The 21,504-nt window shown below is 46.7% G+C and overlaps 2 protein-coding genes across 2 annotated transcripts in view; one reads left to right on the top strand and one right to left on the bottom strand.

Annotated features, from left to right (window-relative positions):
• The window catches only part of EGFLAM (EGF like, fibronectin type III and laminin G domains), a 183,632-nt gene that overhangs the window by 24,371 nt on the left and 137,757 nt on the right, over positions 1–21,504 (top strand). The gene's annotated exons all lie outside the window — the stretch shown is intronic.
• Positions 1–21,504, bottom strand: part of LOC146352035 (uncharacterized) — a 75,107-nt gene that overhangs the window by 11,728 nt on the left and 41,875 nt on the right. The window contains exons 4-5 of the mRNA XM_084833098.1: positions 10,113–10,282; positions 6,306–6,432 (exon numbers count right to left, since the gene is read on the bottom strand). Coding sequence (XP_084689224.1) covers positions 6,306–6,432; positions 10,113–10,243 — 258 coding nt within the window. The 5' untranslated portion in view covers positions 10,244–10,282. The remainder of the gene's footprint in view (positions 1–6,305; positions 6,433–10,112; positions 10,283–21,504) is intronic.

Consider the following 21,504-nt stretch of genomic DNA (forward strand, 5'->3'; position numbering starts at 1 on the left):
CATTAACTAAAAAAAGGATGGAGTGAATGCAGTTAATTTAACTGGTGTAACAGATTAAGCAGAAGCAATTTCAAGCCATGGAATTTAGATAGTTGAGTAGATATTCTGTTTTGTAGGTCTGATGTGGTTTCATTTGTTAGGCACTCAGGTTCTATACAACAAATTAAGCCTATACACTTTGTGCATTTAAAATGGAGCTTGGATTGCTCTCACCTAGCCTTATGACATTTGAAGACTTATATTAAAAACTTTTCAAATTATAGCAATATAATTAAAGGGCTTGGCAGCCACGTGAAAAGTTAAAGCATATGCTGCCCTGCCCATTTTCATGTTCCACATTGTCTAGCTACACCAAGAATGGAATTGTTTGATCGTCTTTTAAAGTCAGTGTTTCACGGCTGTCTGGCTGCCATCACCTTCCTTTGTAATGGCAGTGTCTGGGAGACTTCTGTTTTTTTCTAATTCATTGAAGCTGAGCTGCGGTAGAACATAGTTCAGGAAAGAGACTGAGATGTCACTTTTTTTTTTTCCATTGTGGATTTCTTAACATTTTTTTCCATTTCACCTTGCCATCTTGTTCTCATCTGTGTTTTCCACTTTAACTTAGCTCACCATGAGAAAAAACATAGTGAGCTTTTATTGTTAGATATATGGAAGCCATTTCTGCTCATAGCAGAATCAGAGTCAGTATTACTACTGCTTTCCCTGAGGTTAGGATCAGACTGCTATATACATGACTCTCGCCAAGTGGCTACTGCCTTATGCCGAGTTTTGGAAATTTCACCATAATGTTTATCAGATTACACTCATCGTGTTGCCAGGAGCCATGCAGCGGCCAGTGACTACCTTATAAATCTGGAGTGTTGGGAAGCTTATGACACAATAAAATGGATCTGAGAAAACCTTTATTTAAACACTGTGGTGCTGTGGGGTAGGGAAAAATTTCCTTGCCAGACCCAAATATGATGTGAAGGAAAACCAATTTCCTGAACCTTCACATAAGTTTTTCTTGGTCCTTTTAGGCCTGCCGCACCCAGCATCTCATCGCCAGACACCAGCTTTGGCAATTGCTGGCTTTGATACAAAGGTCGTGTGAGCAGAAGGCACTTCGACTCACATGGGGGGAGGGGGGATGCTCTCCAATTTTCAGTGATTCACCCTTTCTGCCGCAGCAGCCCCCCCCCCGCACACCATGCAGTTCTGGACCAGAAGGTCCCCAACCCACAGTAGCGGATTTTCTGGGGGGCATGGGGGACTGCAGAGGGAAGCAAAGAAGTCCCATTGTTTCAATGAAGTTCCATTCCATTTACATAACAGAGGTTAGGATTTAAGCCCTTGTTCCCTCAGAGAAAGGAATGAAAGACTAATATTTTGTCATCTCAGTGTGTGTGTGATATGGTTAAAAGAATTCTGACTTCAGTGGAACACAGTGGAGAAACAAAAGCAGATTTAGCAAATAAGTTATAGGGAATCAGCAACATGTGAGCTTGTTGAGGTTCTTGATTTCTGCCTTGAAGCTCATTTCAAGTTCAACTCATGTCCGTATCAGATTGTTAACTTTTTTTTTGCTTGAAAATTCATGCACATTTTCATGCATTTTTTTTTCAAATGTATGTGTGCACATTTTGGAAATGTGCACATTTTTCTCCCACTGATTAAAGTGTGTTTGTGCACATTTTTCAAAAGTACACATTTTTCAAAAGTACACATTTTTCAAATGCATTGTGTTGTGTGAAATGCATCGCAAGCTTGGAAATGTACAGACTTCAACTGCAGATTGTCTTCAGGTCTGCGTTTGGTTCTGGGACATGCAAATTGGCCAAATTTTGGTCAAAAACAAACTGCAACAAATTTCTCATACATACTTAATAAGGTAGTCTTTGTACATGTATCCCAACACACTTTGTGGCAAATTCTGAAATAGATGGGGGTACCAGACCACCTTACCTGTCTCCTGAGAAACCTGTACGAGGGTCAAGAAGCAAAAGTAAGAACCAGACATGGAACAACCGATTGGTTCCAAGTTGGGAAAGGAGTACGACAAGGCTGCATATTGTCGTCCTGCTTATTTAACTTATATGCAGAGTACATAATGAGAAACGCCGGGTTGGATGAATCACAGGTCGGAATTAAGATTGCCAGGAGAATTATCAACAACCTCAGATATGCAGATGATACCACCCTAATGGCAGAAAGCGAAGAGGATCTCAAGAGCCTCTTGTTGAGGATGAAAGAGGAGAGTGCAAAAGCTGGTTTGAAACTCAACATTAAAAAAACGAAGATCATGGCATCTGGCCCCATCACTTCCTGGCATATGGAAAGGGAAGAAAGGGAAGCAGGGACAGATTTTATTTTCTTGGGCTCCAAGATCACCGCAGACAGTGACTGTAGCCATGAAATTAAAAGACGCTTGCTCCTTGGGAGGAAAGCTATGGCACACCTAGACAGCATAGTAAGAAGCAGAGACATCACCTTGCCGACAAAGGTCCGTCTAATCAAAGCTATGATTTTCCCAGTAGTAATGTATGGCTGTAAGAGCTGGACTATAAGGAAGGCTGAGCGCCGAAGAACTGATGCTTTCGAACTGTGGTGCTGGAGAAGACTCTTACGAGTTCCCTGGACTGCAAGGACGTCAAACCAGTCCATACTAAAGGAAATCAACCCTGAGTGCTCATTGGAAGGACAGATCCTGACGCTGAAGCTGAAATATTTTGGCCACCTAATGCGAAGAGAAAACTCTCTGGAAAAGACCCTGATGCTGGGAAAGACTGAAGGCAAAAGGAGAAGGGGACGGCAGAGGATGAGATGGCTAGATAGCATCACTGATGCAATGAATATGGACTTCAGCATGCTCCGGGAGAGAACGCAGGACAGCCTGGCATGCTATGGTACATGGGGTCACGAAGAGTCGGTCACGACTGAACGACTGAACAACAACCCACATATACTATTTGAGGTAGATTGGGCTTCAGAGATTGTATTTTGCCAGGGGGCTCTCAAGCTTCATAGCTCGACGTGGATTTTCATCTAATGCAACCCCCCCCAAAACTGGATTCTCAAACTGAATTTTGGAACATTCACGGTTCATTTTAACCTGGGTTCGCAGTGGTAGTGCAAAACACATAACATAATACCTAACATAGAGTGCATGTGATTCCCTGACAATTTTCAGTTTCCTAAAACTGGTTTTCTTGTATGTTTGCACTACGGATGGGTGAGAAATTCATTAGTTCACATTTGAAATGTGTACGTTTTGAACCTAAGTGCAAACAGGAACAAGTTTGCCGTTGAAATCCATACATTTCCAAAGTTTGTGATGCAATTTGCAAAAAAACAAAAACATACAAAAATATGTACATTTGAAACAGTGTGCACAAATAGTGCATATATTTTTAATGTATATTTGGAAATATAAACAATACATGTATTTCAAAAAATGCACTCAACAATGCTTTATTTGATAGAAAAATAGATTGAAAAATCTGCACATTTGAAAAAGGGTGCACAAGAATACATACATGTTTTCATGCAGATGATAAAAATAAATTGCGGTCTGATGTGGAGTCAGGACAGAATCAACTTAGCACTGGAAAAATCAGAATCTGAGGAAAATCAGGCTCGACTGATTTGCTACAACCCTCATCTGCACTGGGCTGAACCTAACGCTGTAGCCACTGTATCAGACTGACGGTTCTAGGAAAGCTGTTCCAAAATCTTACACAGTAATAGTTAGAAGCCTTTTCTAGCTTGAAGTCCCAATAAGCTCTATCCAGGCATTTCCCCTCACATGCGCCCAGTTGCATGAGGGGTGGGGGAGAAGGGGGCCACGGTTGCTAGCCTGGATCCCTCTGTCACATGCTCATTTCCCATCCCCACTGCCCTTCTCATTTTGGAGGGAGAACATCTGAAGTAGGGAGCTTGCTCTGCATGTGGAGGCTGTCTGCACACTTAAGAACCCTTCATGACATAGAACCTTCCCTCTTCAGAATGTGGCCTCATTCTCCCCTCTCATGCAATTGTAAACACATGAGAAAGAATGTCTACACAGACCTTTAGCTCTGGTGGAAAAAATATTTTGGAAATATCCCTGATGTTTTAGTAGGTTGTCTGCTATGTTATCTCATGGAGTATTAACTTATTTCAGTAGACCAAGTCTGGTGTCTGTCTGCCATCTACTCCTGATTCCTAATATCCGTCTGTTAGTCTCTTTGTTTTACAGTGTCGCTGCCTTGCTTTAAGCCCTTTAAGCCCTTGTGGATGCAGTTGGTTTCCCATAAATCCACCCATTTTTTCCCCCTCAGATCTGAGAAAGAATGCCTCCATCTTCTTTTTCAGAAATGCATTTTGAAGCATAGTAAAGTTGCTCTGTCTTGCTTTAATTTCAGAATCTAAAATGTATGGAGGAAGGAGAAAGTTTAATAAACCGGTGCAGAATGTTTTCTGTATTTCTTCATAGCATAATGTCTAGGTTTGGTGCTTTGTTCATGCTTAAGGCTACAATCCTATACCCACTAGGGATGTACGAGTCCCTTACCTTGCATCTGCGGGGGGGGGGGTCCGCCAGGGGGGAGGCAATCCATTCCTCCCCCCCAGAGTCCTTACTGGCTGGCTCCACTCTGTGTTGATTCTGCAGAGCTGCTGGCCGGCTCTGTTCCACCAGCAGTACGGCCACCATTGCCATCCGTACCGCTGCTGGGCCATTTGCGTCCCTGCGTTTTTAACGCGATAGGCTACGCAACTATCTATGCATTGCAAATTCAAATGCGTAGCCTATCATGAGAAAATACAGGGACACAAATGGCATCACTGGATCACTTCCCGAACGGAGCTGCCGGGAGGGAGGATTCGGTCCGCGTGGGTCCGGGAGGCGGAGGTGAGTACATCCGTTCCACCATGGACTCCGGGGGGCCAAATTCAATGGAATTTGGCCTCATTTGAGTCTGTGGCGGATTCCGTAGACATCCCTAATACCCACATACTTTGAAGTAAATCCAACTGAACTAACTGGGACTTAATTCTTCTGCGTAGACATGTCTAAGATTGAGTTGTTAGTTGGAAAATGCTGCCTTCTAAGCTTTGGTCTGTCTCTGATGTCAGGGAAATCATCAGTATTGTAGTGGTAAATTTTGAAATGCAGGCCCTGGCCTCATCACAATGGTCCCTATAGCCATGCCTCTAAGGAGTGTCCAAAAACTGAGGTGTTGATCCATATCAGTAAGCTAATTCTAGAAGTTTTCATCTCCACCGGGAGCAGGTCTTCTGTTAAACTATTGAGTTTATTTGCCCATTCAAGACCAAGCCATCCCAAAATACTTTGCATTGCAACTGGGAAAAAATATATTGTTGCTGGGAAAATTAATTCCCTGCCCCCCAGCTACTCTGAGGGTTGCAGCTTAGCTCAGAGTCCAAAGTGGTGAGGTAGGTGGCAGATCATGAAAGCATCCCTGCTGATCGAAAAGTGCTGACACTGCAAGCCCTGGGCCCACTCCACCACCGGGAATCTTTTTTCAAGGCTGCTTTGGAGTCAGTAGAAGGATCCTCAGTTTGAAAAGCCTTCCGAGCAGACCAGAGTGGCAAAGCTGTTTGCTTTTGTCTTGGCTGCTACTTCAAGATCTGTTGCACTCATGTCCTGCTTGTCGGTTCCTGGTCAACAGCTGGTTGGCCAGTGTGTGAACAGAATGCTGGGCTAGATGGACCCTTGGTCTGATCCAGCTTGGCTTTTCTTATGTTCTTATGACCCACACTAGGGAAGGCTGCTTTAGGGTTAGAACAAATTCATGGGTGATGGGTCTCTCAACAGTCACGATTTTCAAATGAAACCTGCATGTAGGGCACCAGTATTGGGGATTACTGGGGGGATTTTGCTGGGGACAATCAGCAGGCGAAGGCGGTCAGCAGGGCATTTGGGTACCTCTTGTTGGACTCAGAATACTGTAATAAATGGATCTTAGTCTTATCTAGCAAGGCAGTCCTTCTGTTCATAGCAAGCCAGTCCTTCTGTTCATAGCAAGCCAGTCCTTCTGTTCATAGCAAGCCAGTCCTTATGTTCATAGCAAGCCAGTACTTATGTTCATAGCAAGGCAATTCTTATGTTCACATGCCTTAGTTATATCTACGCTGGATTATTGCAATGCACTCTTCATAGGGCTACCTTTAAAGACACACGGGAAGTTCTAGTTGGTCCAGGATGCAGTTGCAATGATGTTGGTGGGTGCTTGCCCATGGGATCATGTTGCACTGCTCTCGCAACAGCTGCACTGGTTACCAGTTTGTTTCCAGGCACAATTCAAAGTGTTGGTGCTTACCTTTAAAGCTCTAAATGTCTTGGGTCCAGGATGCTTTAGGGACTGACTCATGCCATACCATCCTGCGTCCTCCCTGAGATCTGATGGAGAGGCCCTTCTTTGCATTCTGCCTGTTGTGGAAGCATGGCTGGGTAGGACAAAGGAGAGCAGTTGCAAGCGGAGATGGGGAAATAAAGAGGCTGACTCAGTTACTTGGGTTCAAATCGGGCCACATTTATTGATAAAACCGGCTAAGGGGAAAAAAGGATGGGCAACTAAACTGGGGCAGCCCCAAGCTGCACCTGAAATGGGCGAAAGCATTCAGACCCTGTGTGGTGGCATGTCATCTCACCACCCCACAGGGCTACCCCTTTGGGGGGAGGTAGGCCTTCCCCTGTCACCCCCGCCTGGGCCGCACAACACCGGGTAGGTGAGGTGAGTTGGCCTCCCAGGTAACCCTTATCCCCCTGATGGGCCATGAAACCCAGAGTGGGAGGCCTCAGGCATCACCTGCCACAATAACCGTGCCTCTGAATGCACATCATCGCTGTTCTCATCCTGAATGCCCATCCTAACCTCCACAGGGAGTGACAAGCCTATTGCTTAGTCAGACTCCCCCCACCTGCGCTGAATTACTTCCCACAGGCCCTTTTGCAGATCCCACAGGAATATATCATTCCCCAAGTTGGAGAGGTGTACCCCGTCATACCTACAGAGCTCCCCCCAGGTCCATAAAATCTCTGGATGAGAGATGACCCCATCTCCCTGCTGGGATAGCCTCAGAGCTATTTCCCTGTTAACCTTCTGTCGAGCCCTTTCTATGGCCTGCTGGTTTTCCACATTCCTCCAGAAAAGTCTGGGGAGCAAGCATGACCATATGATGGTTACCACCGGCCAACAGACCATATCATGGTTACCCCCAGCTTCGGCGGCAGCAGCGGCTCTGGCGGTGGCGGCTCCAGCGGCTCCAGCCACTGCCGGGCTGTGGCCGCAAATGGCGGCTGCTACGCCGGCCGCCATTTGGGTCCCTGGCAAGCCGTGATAGGCTACATAAGTATCTATGTAGCCTATCACGGCTCAGGGCAGGGACGCAAATGGCGTAGCCACCGCCATTTGCATTCGTGTCTTTAGCCATGATAGGCTACGTATGTATTTATGCGAAGTCCTCGCCAGCCAGATCCTTCCCACTGCCGGCTCCGGAGTGCCAGCCTATCATGTGAAAAACCACAGACGCAAATGGCGTAGCACACGCCATTTGTGGCTGTAAAGCCCTTAGTTTAAGCTAAATGCAGCCATTTACGGCTGCATTTAGCTTAATCTAAGACCTTTATGTCCGCAAATGGCATAGGCGTAGCGGATGCCATTTGCATCTGGAGACAGTCAGCTTCAGCCTGTGATACGGCAATGGCAGCCGTATCACTGGTGCTCCAGAGCCGGCTCCATGGAATTGCCGTGGAGCAGAGCTGGCCAGCTAGGATTCTGGGGGGAGGGATGGATCACCTCCCCCCAAGGGTGGATTCCCGGCCGGAATGACAGGTAGGGAATCTGCCCATCCCTACCCTGAGGCCCCCCCTTCCTTATCAATTTTGGCTTTTACCCGCTGGATCATACAGAGAACAGAGTTCTGATTCTTAGAAAATTGCACTTTACGCTCGCCCTGAAAAGGGATTCTAAAACCATGGGTAAAGCCTTGGTCTAGGTAAATCACCTCTTCCCTCCCCGGATATCTCCCCAGGAGCTGCCGGAGGGGCTTGATCTTGACTGGGCTAGGTCCCTTTGGGAGGAGGCTGTTGCCCTCCCCCAGATTTCCTGCTCCCTCCTTGACCCTCGCATGAGTGACCCCGCCAACCCTTGAATCTGGGACATGTGGTGCATGGATGCTGTCTGCCACAGATGGAACATTCATGGCGTAAGTGGCTCAGGTTTCGGGAACAGGAGCCTCTGGAGCTGTACTCCCAGCAAAGCAAGCGGTGTTGAACCACCTGCCCCACATTCAACCGAATGGTCAAAGTGAGTTGCTGTTTGGCCAGAATATGACTGCTGTCTGATCTATCACCAAATCCTGGCCTAGCCGGAGTCATGAACTGAAGCCACAGGTCCTGTTCCTTGACATCCCAGTGAAGGGAGGGTTCTACTGCGGCCGTCATATGAAATGCCTGGTTGTAGGCCAGCCAGGCCCTGCCCTCATATTCGGAGTATGCTCTATATATCATATCCAAATATTTGGTTAGTACTCACCCCTGCCCTGGAAAGTTTTGTTGTAATACCCCCATGTGAATCAGAAAACCTGGCAGCCAATTGGCCCAGGTGCAGGCGACTTTCTTATGCCTGCTTTTTTCTTGGTCCTTATCACCCAATTTCTCCTTATCTTTAGGGTCCGGGTAGGGTTGGCGGAGAATTTCTCCCCGAAACTTCGGGGGGCCGAGCGCCAATGTGTTCGGCCCCCTGAAGAAGTTTCGGGGAGAAATTCTCCACACACCCCCGCCCCCGCACCCCCCCCGGGACGGGACTTACCTTTCCTGAATGTCCCTCCTGGCGGCGGGTCCCGGTGGCGGTTCATCGGGTCTTCATCAGGGGCGGGGGTGGCTGCCGATCTTTCGACCAGCTGCCGCCGCCGCCATTCCAATAAAAGTAAAAAAAAAGCAGCGCCCCCGTGATAGGCTACGTGACGATTAACGTAGCCTATCACGGCTAGATTTGCAAAGTCAGCCGTGATAGGCTACGTAAATCGTCACGTAGCCTATCACGGGTGACTTTAAAAAAAAACAAACGCGTACGGCTAATGGCAGCCCCCATAGGGAGCCGCCATTCACGTTCCTTATTTGGTCGCTGTAGTCTACGTAAAGATTTACGTAGACTACAGCGACCAAATAAGGAACGCGAATGGCGGCTCCCTATGGGGGCCGCCATTTGCGTACGCACTTTTTTTTTTTTAAAGTCACCCGTGATAGGCTACGTGACGATTTACGTAGCCTATCACGGCTGACTTTGCAGATCTAGCCGTGATAGGCTACGTTAATCGTCACGTAGCCTATCACGGGGGCGTTTTTTTTTTTTTAACTTTTAATTTCGCAGCCGGGCGAGGCGCCTCCTCCCTGGCCTGAATTTCGGCCAGGCGAGGCGGGAAGCCTCCCCCCCCGGCCTGAACTTCGGGGGGAGAGCAGCGAAGCGCCTCCCCCCCACCGCGAAAAGCTGCGAGACCAGGTAAGTGACTTTCGTGCACCCCTAGGTCCGGGTCACGAAATAATAAGGTGAAAACATCGGTGAATTCGCTGTGCAAAATCTTGTCCCTAGTGTCAGGCAAAAGGTGAAACCCCAGTGGTGTAGATGTACTACCGCTGGATATAGCATCCTTGCCCACATTGGCATATGGATCTGCATGTATCAAGGAGGATTGACACTGGGCTGCCTCGGCAGGGCCTGCCGGGCCCTGCCAGACCGATGCACATGCAGTGATAGCCAGAGAAGGCTGACGTGCATCAGCCTCGGGCTGAGCAACAGGAAACCCTTCAGAAGACCCCCAAAAGGGGGTGGCTTCCCCTCCAGTACGTGTCTGGGGGTAGGAAGCAATATCCAGAACGCTTGTGGCTGCAAGAGTGTCATAGCTGGAATGCGCTGTAGCTGACCCGCTAGCTGGCGTAATAGGGACAGGTGGGGGCTGAATAACTACTTGGGGAAAATTCCCACTCCCCACTGTGTTTGGGTCAGCATGACCTCTCACAAACGGAGCAAACGGCCATCTTGGGGTTGACGTCCATGGGAGCCATCCCCACAGCCCTAACGAGCCCCACCCCGACCACTGAAAAGTGTGAGGGGAATTTGCCTCACCTGCAACTGTTAAAAGATGGGGCAAGGTCCCCGGAAGAGGCAGACAACGAGGCAGCCGCTGATCCGGATGGCTGTGATGCAGCCGATGTTGGCCCTTCAGCTTCAGGGGGAGCCGGTGTGGAAGATGGCATGGAAGCAGAGCTGGAAGACGCCTCAATAGCCTCCAAATGCTCGGAAAGAGAAAACAACAATGTGCGCTGGGTCTGTCCTCTAGTCCTTTTAGTAGGGATGGCGGAGAATTCCGCCACGGACTCCAATGAGGTCGGATTCTTAGAATCTGACCCCCGCGGAGTCCGTGGCGGAATGGACCACCCCACCCCACCACCCTGCGAAGTCTGACCCAGCTGGATCCTACCTGGCACCGCCATGTCCGTCCGCTGCCCCTGTGCGGATGCAAAATGGTGCCCGGCGTAGCAGATGCCATTTGCGCCCTTCCGTTTTGCCGTATCACGGCCAAAGGGAGGCACGCAAATGGCGTCTGCTACTCCGGACACCATTTGCGTCCATAGACCAGCTGCAGCCGGAAGTCCGGCAGCGGCCAGCTCTGGCCGGCGGCTCCACGGACTTGCTGCAGAGCAGAGCTGGCCGGGGAGGATTCTGGGGAGAGGACTGGATCGCCTCCCCCTCCTCGTGGTCCTCCCAGCGGATGAAGGTGAGTGGGGTTTGTACACCCCTACCTTTTAGGCAGAGACCCACCCGATGTGGTTGGCTTAGGTATAGGTGGCATCCCTTTGTCCATTTCCATGGCTTCCACACGCGCCAGAACCAGCGCCAACTTGGGGTCCTCCTCTCCCTCTGATGAAGACTCATGTCACCATTGAGGCCATTTAGCTGGAGGGCGAGGGGCTTTGCCCTTTCCCCTCCTGCTCCCCTGACCTTTTTTCGGAGGCATCTTGGCTGGGCATTCAGGGCACTGGAGTTGGTGCCTGGGAAGCCAAGGAGTGTCCCCTGGGAGGCATTAAGTGTTAGGGGAATTAAAAACAACCCCAAGAGAACGGAATTTGTTTGTTTGTTTTTGTTTTTTGTGGGTGGGGCGGCTAATTGGTCTCCCCAGTCCAGGGCCCCAGGACACAAGACTGCTCGGTGAGCAAGGCAATGGGCCCCCGTACCCTGGGCCCCTGCAGGGAATCCCGCCCGAGATGAAAATCCCCTAGTTCACCCTCCCCCAGGGCTCCTCCAACTGTAGCTCAGGCCCAGAAGCCCAGAACAGCCCCTGCGCCACAGATCCCGGTGCCCCGCGGCCTCAGAGAAAAGCCTGGGCCGGATGCTAGGGCTGGCTGTGCCGCGAGGCCCGGGATCAACCGAATGGGCACGATCTGGGCTGTCCAATGCCCAGGGAGGCCAAACGTTGCCGCCCTCCACCACCATGACCAATACCACGGCAACAAAAACCCTGGCCGGGCAGCCGCCGAGCAAATCGGGGCAAAAGAGACCGCCGCCGCTGCCACCCGCCTAATGCAGCTGCTACTGCGCACGGGGAAGCGAGATCGCCTCTACAGAAGTGGCTGCTGCCACCGCTGCTGTCAAGGTTCTTCAGCTGCAAAGTGCGAAGCACCCGCTTTGCAGCCACATTTTGGAAAGGCATGAAGGAGTGGTGCGGAAAGCCTTAAGAAGGCTCTCCACCCCCCCCCCCCAGTGGCACCACCCCAGGCCGCCAATCGCGGCCAGGGATGTCACCTCTCCCCACCTGCCCACAACGGCCCACCACGAGGCCAAGCAAGCCGGACTCATGATGTGGCATTTGCATCAAGATTGTAGGACTCCTTGCCCCACACAACATGGTTGGCTCTCCTCTCCCTTGCTGGTTGTGTGTGTGTGTGTGTGTGTGTGTGCGCTGGTTGTTGAAGACCTTCCTTTTCTAGTGGGCTTTTATTTTGTGGGGCAGCCAGTATTTTTATGATTGGGTTTTAACTGTTGGATGTCTCTCTTATTTAACTGTCTCTCTTATTGCATGTTTTATATTGTCGTTCTATGGAATTGTGGAATATAACAGCTAACAATACAACATTGTTTTGTCCCTGCTGGGAATACGTATTGAATTTGGCTGGTATGGATGGATGAGAATTTCATTTTAATTCACTTTTTATAAGAATTTACCAAACATACAGATTTCTTCATACAAGATTTTAAAAATCTTAATGTAGGAGAAAATGAAACGGCCGGGTTCATCTATCCCTAGTGTAAGCATAGCTATAGGAGAGACTGCTGTATTTGTCTAGAGCCTGCATTTGTACAGCTAGATTTCCTTTTCATCTCTTTGTGCTTTTCATTTGGATTCTCCCACCTCCAGTCCTATATGGACTAAGCACCAGTTCAGATATTAAGACCAGGGCATACCAGGGTATCCAAATAATCATTTTCTCTCATATGAGCCAGTACAGCCTCTTACGATTTCCAGGAAAACCCATTCTCTCTGTTCCAACTATTCCTTAGTTTCATGTGCTGGGGATTTGAGAGAGGATCTTCTCAGTGGCTTCAAACAGACTCTGGAATTCTCTACCTAGGAAAGCCTGTCTAGCCTTCTCCTTGCTGACCTTCTGCTGACAAGCTAATATTTTATTTAGATTGTCCTTTGTATTTTTTGAGAGTATTTTTTGCTCTGCTGCCTTTTGGGTGGCTTTTGATTAGACTAATCTACTGCTGTGTTTTATCTTATTGAAACGTCTTTATTTGTGCTGTACTTTTTGTCATGTTTGCAATTTTTTTACTATTTCTGTTGTATACTTTGATTGTTGTAAACTGCCTTGGATGCTAACTTTGAAAGGCAGGGTAGAAGTTTAATAAATAAACAAACTGCTACAGCCCAGAAGTAGAAGTCATCAAGAAATGGTTTGTCATAGTGGTAGCTCCAGATTAGAATCATAAGATTAGGAAGCTAATCCTTTATTCCTTTATTTAGGAAGTGAAAAAATCTTTCAACGATATCTGTTATTAGTGTTTGTTATTAGAGTGTGTTATGTACCTTAAGAGTTGTCTGTAGGGGTTCCTGATGAAGACTTTGTGTAATCGAAACGGGAATATGTAGACCGATAGGATTGATATGATTATGATTATGACTGATATGGCTGTTACGACATTGATATGATTGTTTATAAATGCAGATATTCATTTCCCTTATATTTTGTTGTGTACCATCAATTGTTATTTATTTGTCACATATGATTATGACTGGTATGGTTGTTATGACATTGATTGTTGTTGTTGTTGTTCAGTCATTAAGTCGTGTCCGACTCTTTGTGACCCCATGGACCATAGCATGCCAGGCCTTCCTGTCCTCCACTCTGCTCTCTCCCGGAGTGTGTTCAGTTTCATATTCATTGCATCGGTGATGCTATCTAGCCATCTCATCCTCTGCCGTCCCCTTCTCCTTTTGCCTTCAATCTTTCCCAGCATCAGGGTCTTTTCCAGGGAGTTTTCTCTTCACATTAGGTGGCCAAAACTATGACATTGATAGGATTGTTATAAATGGTAAACAGGCATTGGAAATATTCACTCCCTTTATAATTTGATGTGTACCATCAAGTGCTCTGTTTATAAACACTGTATAAAATTATCTTATTGGTAGGGATGGGCGGACACATCCTCGTCCCAGTTCTCCAGGCGCCCGTCCAGCCACTGCCTCCAGTCGCATACACCCAGACCCTGCTCGAGGTCCCCGCCGCTCGCTGAGCCACCTGCACTCACCCAGGCGGCTTTGTCAAGCTCTGCGATTCCCATTTAAAAAAAAATAAAATGGCAATTGTAAAAATGCGCATATTTGCATATATGCACAATGGTGCTGTTAATAGCCCATGTAGGCAAGATTACAGGTGTTTGCTTGCATGTAATCTTGCATATAGGGGCTAATTATGGTCACATTTTGCATATACATGAATATGCGTGCTTGCAAAATGCACACTTTCGCATACACATGGGGCGGTGAATAGCCCATGTATGCAAGATTACAGGCAAACAAATGCCTCTAATCTTGCCTACACGGGCTGTTAACAGCCCCATTGTGCATATATGCAAATATGCGCTTTTCGCGATGGCCATTCCCCCCCCCCCCAAACGGCAATCGCGGAGCTTGATGCCGCCACCTGGGTGAGTGTGGGCAGGTTGGCAAGCGCAGGTAGGGGCGAACGGGGGCAGGGGCTTGATGAGCATGGCTTGGCGGCGTGGATGGGGTGTGTGTCTACCAGATTCCCGGAGAGAATCAGGTGCCCACGCCATCCCTACTTATTGGTGTAGTGCAGTCCTGGAAGATCTCTTCCGCCTTGTAATTTCAAATTTAGCAATAGTTGCTATAATTTAAATAGAAATACCATGCATCTCACTGTAGTGGGGGAAAGTATGATCAGGCGATCTGTGTGCCTGCCTTCTCAGTTTGCTGCCCTGATGCTAACTGCTGATGTGCAACTTCAGAGCCCCTGCTTTCCTTTCTTATGATTCTCTGCCTTTAAACTTGACTATAGCCTTTCAGATAGAGGATGCTTTCCAATAAAGGACTGCCCTCAGACAACCGTTCAAATAGAGGACTGTCCTCTGTAAAATAGGCCACACTAGCATGAAGGATTGGCATGAAGATTAACTCTTCTCTCTCTCCCTCCCTCCCTCCTTCCCTCCCCTGTATGGAGCTCTAAGTGGAAGCCTCCATTCAGTGCCTGTGAATGGGTTTGGTAAAGTTTGGATTAGGTCCTGGGGATCTTGTGCCTCTTTGTTCCTCTGCCACAGATCACTTTCTCACCTGTAAGTCCCCTCCCACAAATTCTTCCATAGCAAAAAAACAAAAACAGTCAAATAAATTATTTAGAAGTCCGAAATGTCATCTCTCTCTTTGCTTTTTCTAACTTCCTGACATCTTGTTGCTGATCGATACTGGTGAGTATTTGTATGGTGTTAAGTTTTGTGTTTAGCTGTAGATCAAATGTTTGTGGAAATGACAAGAGCAAACCCGATGGAAGCTTGTCTCACATTTTCTAAACTGACCTTTAAGATAACTTCATTTCACCTGGCATTTTTGTTAGAATTGGTTGAAAAGCCCTCCTTTTGCAGCTTTCCACCTCCATCACAACAGATAAGGTCAGCAAAATCATTAGTTTGCAGAAAATAAAAGTTGGTGTGTGTGTGTGTGTGTGTGTGTGTGTGTATGAAGTCCTTCTGGCAGGAAAATTGTTAGCAGTTCTATCTGAAAGGCCTTTGTTGAATGTGGTTTTGATTCTATGATCTGTTTGACTACTGTATGACGCAATCCTATGCATGTTTAGACAGAAAAAAGTTCTACAACTCCCAGCATTCCCCAGCCAGCCGTTTTTCTATTTTGCCCTTAAGCTCTTTAAAAGAAAGAAAAAAATATTTCACTGGGTTGTACCCCCTCCTACCTGCAGCTCCTGTGCACCCCAAATCTGCTTAATAGGGCTGAGGCACCCTCCAGAGCATATTTGGGGTATGTGTGGGGGGCTGCAGCAGTGAGGAGGAGAAAGAAAACTCCTGTTGCATTTGAAAATCCACTTGAAAACATTGGATTTAACCCAGTATCAGCATAATTCTATACATGTGTACTCAAAGGTAACTCCCATTGATTTCAATGGGGCTTCCTATCAAGTAAGTTGGTTTGAAACTGCAGCAGTTTTTCAGTTCCTATTCAATCATCATTTCCAGAAACAGGGAGAAATCCTGAAGTCTTCAAAGTTAACAGAGGGAATTCTGTTAACAGGGTATCTCAGTAAACAACAAAGTGCTGGCTCAAGGCTTTTTGCTGCCCGAAAGTTCAAAGATGTGTACTCAGGATGGCTTGCAACCTTCCAGTGGTGCAACTGACCAGAGGGTTGAACCTCATCATCTCCTATGACATTACAATTACATCAGGTCATACAATTTACCTCTTTAATCTCATGCTGCTTGTTAGCTATCCCTGAAAATATTATTATCCCAGGCATCTTGAATTGCTTTTGTTATCTGTCCATCCTTTGGTCCCCCAGATCTCTACAGTCCTCAGTCCTCAAAGCTGCTGACTGGGTACACTGGCCTTGCATCTTCCATGATCTGTATGGTATTATTATATGGTGCAATCCTATGCATGTTTAGACCAGGAAAAGACCTACAACTCCCAGCATGCTCCCAGCATGGAGCATCCTGGGAGTTGTAGGAGTTTTTTCTGTCTAAATATGCATACGATTGTGTCTTAAATTATGTATTTTGGGGGATTCTGAAAGGGATTCTATAAGAGCAAGTTATTTTTTTAAAACCCTGTAAGCATATAGTTGTAATAATAATAATAATAATAATAATAATAATAATAATAATAATAATAATAATAATATAACAAGGGCAGAAGTATAGCAATAGGCATAATAAAGGTTCAGGAGGTAGAAAAAATGGTTTGGGCTATACTGGTACAGCTGTGAAATTGTGCAAGGGTAGAACATCCAGTTAGAGTGACCTTGAAGAGCAATCCTAAGGGCCCTGCATGAGCCTCCCAGGGGCCATAGGATGGCTTGGATTACCCCCCCCCCCAAGTTGGAGACAGTGCTCTGACCTCAGAAGGGGAAGTCAGAGATCCGGTCCGCTCCCCCTTGTAGCTAGTGTGGAGAGAACTGTACTGGCTGCCTCTCCGAGGTTGGAAAATTAACCACGGGGGGCGGAGCACTGTGGTGAGTGGGGATGCAAGGAGACCGGAGAGGTCAGGATACGATTTATCCTGAGCCTCCTCCAGTCTTCCCACCACCACCACCCCAGCAACAAAAGCAAAGATAGGAGGTTAAGGAGGCAGAGATCGCCTCCACTGCTCCTCCCGACCTGCTGGCTTCAGCCCAGTAGGGGCAGGGCACAGGGGCTTCCAAGTAGTGAGGGTGCAGTCCGTAGGATTGCGCTGTCATGGGGTTTAGCAATATGTTCAGAGGTTAAATGTTTGTTGGCACAAGGTATGAATGGATACCAGTTTTCAATGACATTGTCAGGCATTTGCCCAGTGGAGACATGAATTTCTTTTGTGAGCTTATCCATTAAAGTTGTTTTCCAGAGCCTTTGATACTAGAGCCTTTGATATCATTGACTAATGTCATATGGATAGGGTGGCCATGTGTACTTCTTTACAGAGGACCATTCTCTATTTGAGGGGCTGTCAGAGGACAGTCTGAAGGCATCCTCTATTTGAAAGGCTGTCCAGTGCATGTCTGGTATAAAAATATTCCATTCTCTATTTGAGGGGCTGTCAGAGGACAGTTTGAAGGGATCCTCTATTTGAAAGGCTGTCCAGTGCATGTCTGGTATAAAAATATCGAACCATAAGAAGAGAGAGCAGCAGGGGCCTTGAAGTTGCCCATCAATGGCAACTGGAGCAGGTGCACAGGTCAGCTGGTCCGTCTTCTCCACTGTGGTGAGATGTATTGGATTTTTTTATGCTCTCTTTTGTGCTCTTTTTTTTAAGTGACGTATTTCCTCTTTTTTGACTGCATAAGGTGGCTTTTTCATATGCAAAGATATCTCCAACTTTGAGACTAGCATGGTCCATAGCTCTGTGGTACAGTACATGTTTTGCTTGCACAGGGGAGGCTGGTGGCTTTGATTTCGGTGGGGCTGTGAATCCATTCTTGATTTCACTCAGAACCAGCCACAGCTCTAAAGGAGCTATCCAAGGTGCTGAACCCTGTGCAGAAGTTCACGGATTCAGTCTTTGGCATTTCCACAGAAGGGCAGGAAAGATTTCTGTCTGATACCCTGGAAAGCTACCCAGTCAGTGTAGACAACACTGATCTGGATGGAACAATGGTCTGATGTGGTAAAAAGCAGTGCCCTATGTCTATTTAAGGTGGGGTTAAGCGCTTCAAAAGTGAGTTTCCAGCAGGTTTTTTTGGTATTACAAAAAGGTATGTGTTTATGCTAGGGATGGTGTGGGCACCCAATTCAGTCTGGGAATCCGGCGGAGCCAGCCCTGCCTGCACCCCTGAGTCCCGCTCGCCGAGCCCCTGCCCCTGCTTGCCCCTTGCCCTCTCTCAGCGAATGGCCTGCACTCACCCTGATGGCCTCGTCGAGCTTCGCGGTCACCACTTTTTGAGAAATAAAATGACGATTGCAAAAATGCACGTATTTGTGCACACGCGAAATGTGCATTTTTGCGAATGCACATATTTGCGTATGTGTGGAAATGCGCATTTTTCAAACAATTTGCATTTCTGCACACACAAATATGCACCTTCACAAAATGTACATTTCACACATGAGAATATGCACATTCACAAAATGTGCATTTTCACTCATACAAAGACATGCACATTTTTGCGATCGCCATTTTATTTTATTTTTAAAATGGCGACCACGGAGCTCGCCGCCGGGGTGAGTGCGAGCTGCTCACCGAGCATGGGAGGATCTCGAGTGTGGTCCGGGGACCGGCAAGCAGGGGCAAGGGCTGGGCAGGCACCCAGAGAACCCGGACGGGGGTGAGTTCGCACATCCCTAGTTTACGCATCAAATGCATGAGCATTTTTCCCTTATCCCTGACATGGTTTCTTCCTATGCAAACATGGCTTATTCCTAGGATCACATGGAATTGACAACCATGCTGTTACTATGATGAAAGAGGTGGCGTTAATGGGACTATTGTAAATAGTACCACTTACACTTTCAGATCGGGCTGAAAGGGATATAAATGGTAAAATAAAACAAATAAAACCTAGGCAGTGTCGTATTCAACACTAACACCAACATAAATTACTCTGTGCTAGTATAAGAGACTTCTACCGCAACACCAATTTGCATTTTCTGGCACAACATGTTTTTTGGGGAAACCTGTCACACCAGCAAATGCTATTGGCATTGCACTAGAGGTCACTTATATCAGTGCCACTTCATTTACATTTGTGGTAGTGCCGGACAGGATACTGCCCCAAGTCTATAAATATAGCTGGTCACCTGTAATGAGTATGAATTGTGTCCAGGCAACCAGACAGAGAAGCTTTTGTATATTGGAAGACAGATATCTTTTAGCCTGTTCATCTGCCACAGGTCGACTAGTAACATTTTTAGTTGCGTATTAACTTTTGTGGATGTATTTACAAGACAGAAATAAAACACATGTGCAGGTGGATAGAACAGTCCCTTAAACATGATATGAATAGCATTAGGCTTCCTTCTAGCCAGAAAATGGAGGACAAGCTTCGTTGCTTCTCCACTAGTTGAGTATTTATATATATAAAATTCATCTTCAAATGTCGCACAGACTTTTTCATATTCATTATTTCTTTGATGATCTTGCCAAGGACAAGTAGCAATTAACCAGGAAGGTCTATTCGCTTCAACAACAAAGACACCCTATGATAAAATAATTAAAGATCACACAGGTAAGCATCCATGGCAATGATTAAATAAGCACCAGTGGGAATTGTATTGAACTGAAGAGTAACTTAAAATACTAGGTAAACCACTCCAGTAACAGTAATTGATATATAGGGCAAAGTGGCTTAATACTGGAAGCACAATGGGAGATGTGGCTTTCTGGGAGTTTGTAGGAACTGTGCATGTGTGTGAGGTAAAGCTGGAAAAAAAAACTCTTTTCAGACTCCTAGGTCCCAACAAGAATTCTTCTGAGACAGGGAAGGAAAAAGCATGTAGAGTGGGAGCAGGCACAGGGGCTTATACTAGCCTCCCAGGACTAGCTTCAACATACACACCCAGGGACTACCTTCAGCATAGCCCCCAACTCTAAGGACCCTCATGGCCATAGCTAAAAATGTTATGGTGAGGTTGTTTAAGAGGTTAGGGAGCCATTTCAGAACGGTCCAAACAGGTAGCAAAATACATTAAAAGCTTTTAAATGTGATTAAATATTAATTCAATTAAAATATTTTATACTACTACTACTACTACTAATAACAACAGCAACAACAACCTAGTGCTTGTCAGTTATCGAAGTCCCTTTGCATTCATTAGCATAAGAAGGCAGGAACAAGTTTACTGCCTAAGCAATTGGGCAGGATATGCCATTACAGATTTCCTAATACTTCCACAAGTGAAAGGGCTAGAGACCTAGGCTGAAATTCTATGTCCATTTACCTGGGAGTAAGTCCTATTGAACTCAGTAGCACTTACTTCTAAGTGGACATGCATGCAGTACAATCCTCTATCCTCTTGAGAGTGCAATCCTGTTTCCTCTACCTGGGAGTAAACCCCACTGAACTCAGTGGGACTTGCTTTTGAGTAAGTATGTATAGGATTTTACTGTTACTTTTTAAAATGAAAGATAAAGATCCATCGTGAGGCTCTGGCCCTCAGGGTCCTCTTCCTATGATGTACTCCAGGTGTTTTCCTGCACAAGACAAGACACCAGTGAAGGATTCTGTCATCTCTTCTCACCAGTGTGGATAACACAACTGGGTCTCTGTCAGAATACACCTCTCATACACCTCAAGTGTGAGCAGGCAAATGGGAGTGAATGGCTGAGGTGCATGAAGAAAGACTCCACCAAAGCCTCTGTCTGTGTTAAAGAGCCATTCCTGCCTGTGGTTTTGGCTCATGCAGGTGTGAGTCAGCAGGCAAAGCCTATGTTCAGCTCTCTTGCTCAGTTAAAACAATATGGCCCCTGTTAAAATGTGTTACTGGTTTAGGGGGTTACTCAGGAAATTAACCTGTCTAGTCGGAAATTCTTAGAAGCCCTATGGGCTTGACAACATTTCAGAGAAAAGCCAAGATTGCTAGGCGGGAACAGTCATGCTGTCTCATGACTCCACTCAAGTGGCCTACACAGGAATGGCGGCAGTGGCAATTGTGGTGTAGTTAGTTGGTAGCTAGTGACAGTCCTTATCTCGCATATTTTTAGGGGCATGGCAGGAATGAACACATAAATTGAGAGCTGTGTGGGATTAAAAATAAATAAGCACTAAATTTATAAATTTGCTAATTTCTCACTTATTCCCCACTTCCTTCATGCCACTGTCACCAGGGCCGGTCTTATAATTAGGCAGAGTGAGGCAGTCACCTCAAGTGGCAAATGCTGGGAGATGACAGCAAGGCATTGGAGGAGAGAGCCTGCCCTGTGTGCCCTCTAAGCTAGTCTGCCACCTTCAGATGTGATGGAGGATGTTGTCTCATTGCCAGCGTTGAAGAAAGAATCAACTGTCAGTCTAGTCGGCTTTTGTACATGGAATGGAAGGGAATACCATCTTGTTCTTTGCCTCAGGCAGCCTCAGGCAGCCAAATGTCTTGGGCTGGCACTGGCTGCCTCTGCTACCAGTCCCTTTTTCTTTCACCTCTCTTTGTGTCATCTTTTCTATGCTAGAATTCAGTGTGCCCACTTGCTTGCTCTTCAGATGAAATGTAACAGCCCTGTGTATAAAAAAATGACTGGATCAAATCCATTTGTATGCCTTTATTTGTGTAAATATCTAGATGACTAGTCTTAAGTGGTGAATTTACTGTG

This window comes from Heloderma suspectum, chromosome 2 (assembly GCF_057233095.1).
Source record: "Heloderma suspectum isolate Gila_16-S chromosome 2, 16-S_ref, whole genome shotgun sequence".
NCBI classification, from domain to species: domain Eukaryota; kingdom Metazoa; phylum Chordata; class Lepidosauria; order Squamata; family Helodermatidae; genus Heloderma; species Heloderma suspectum.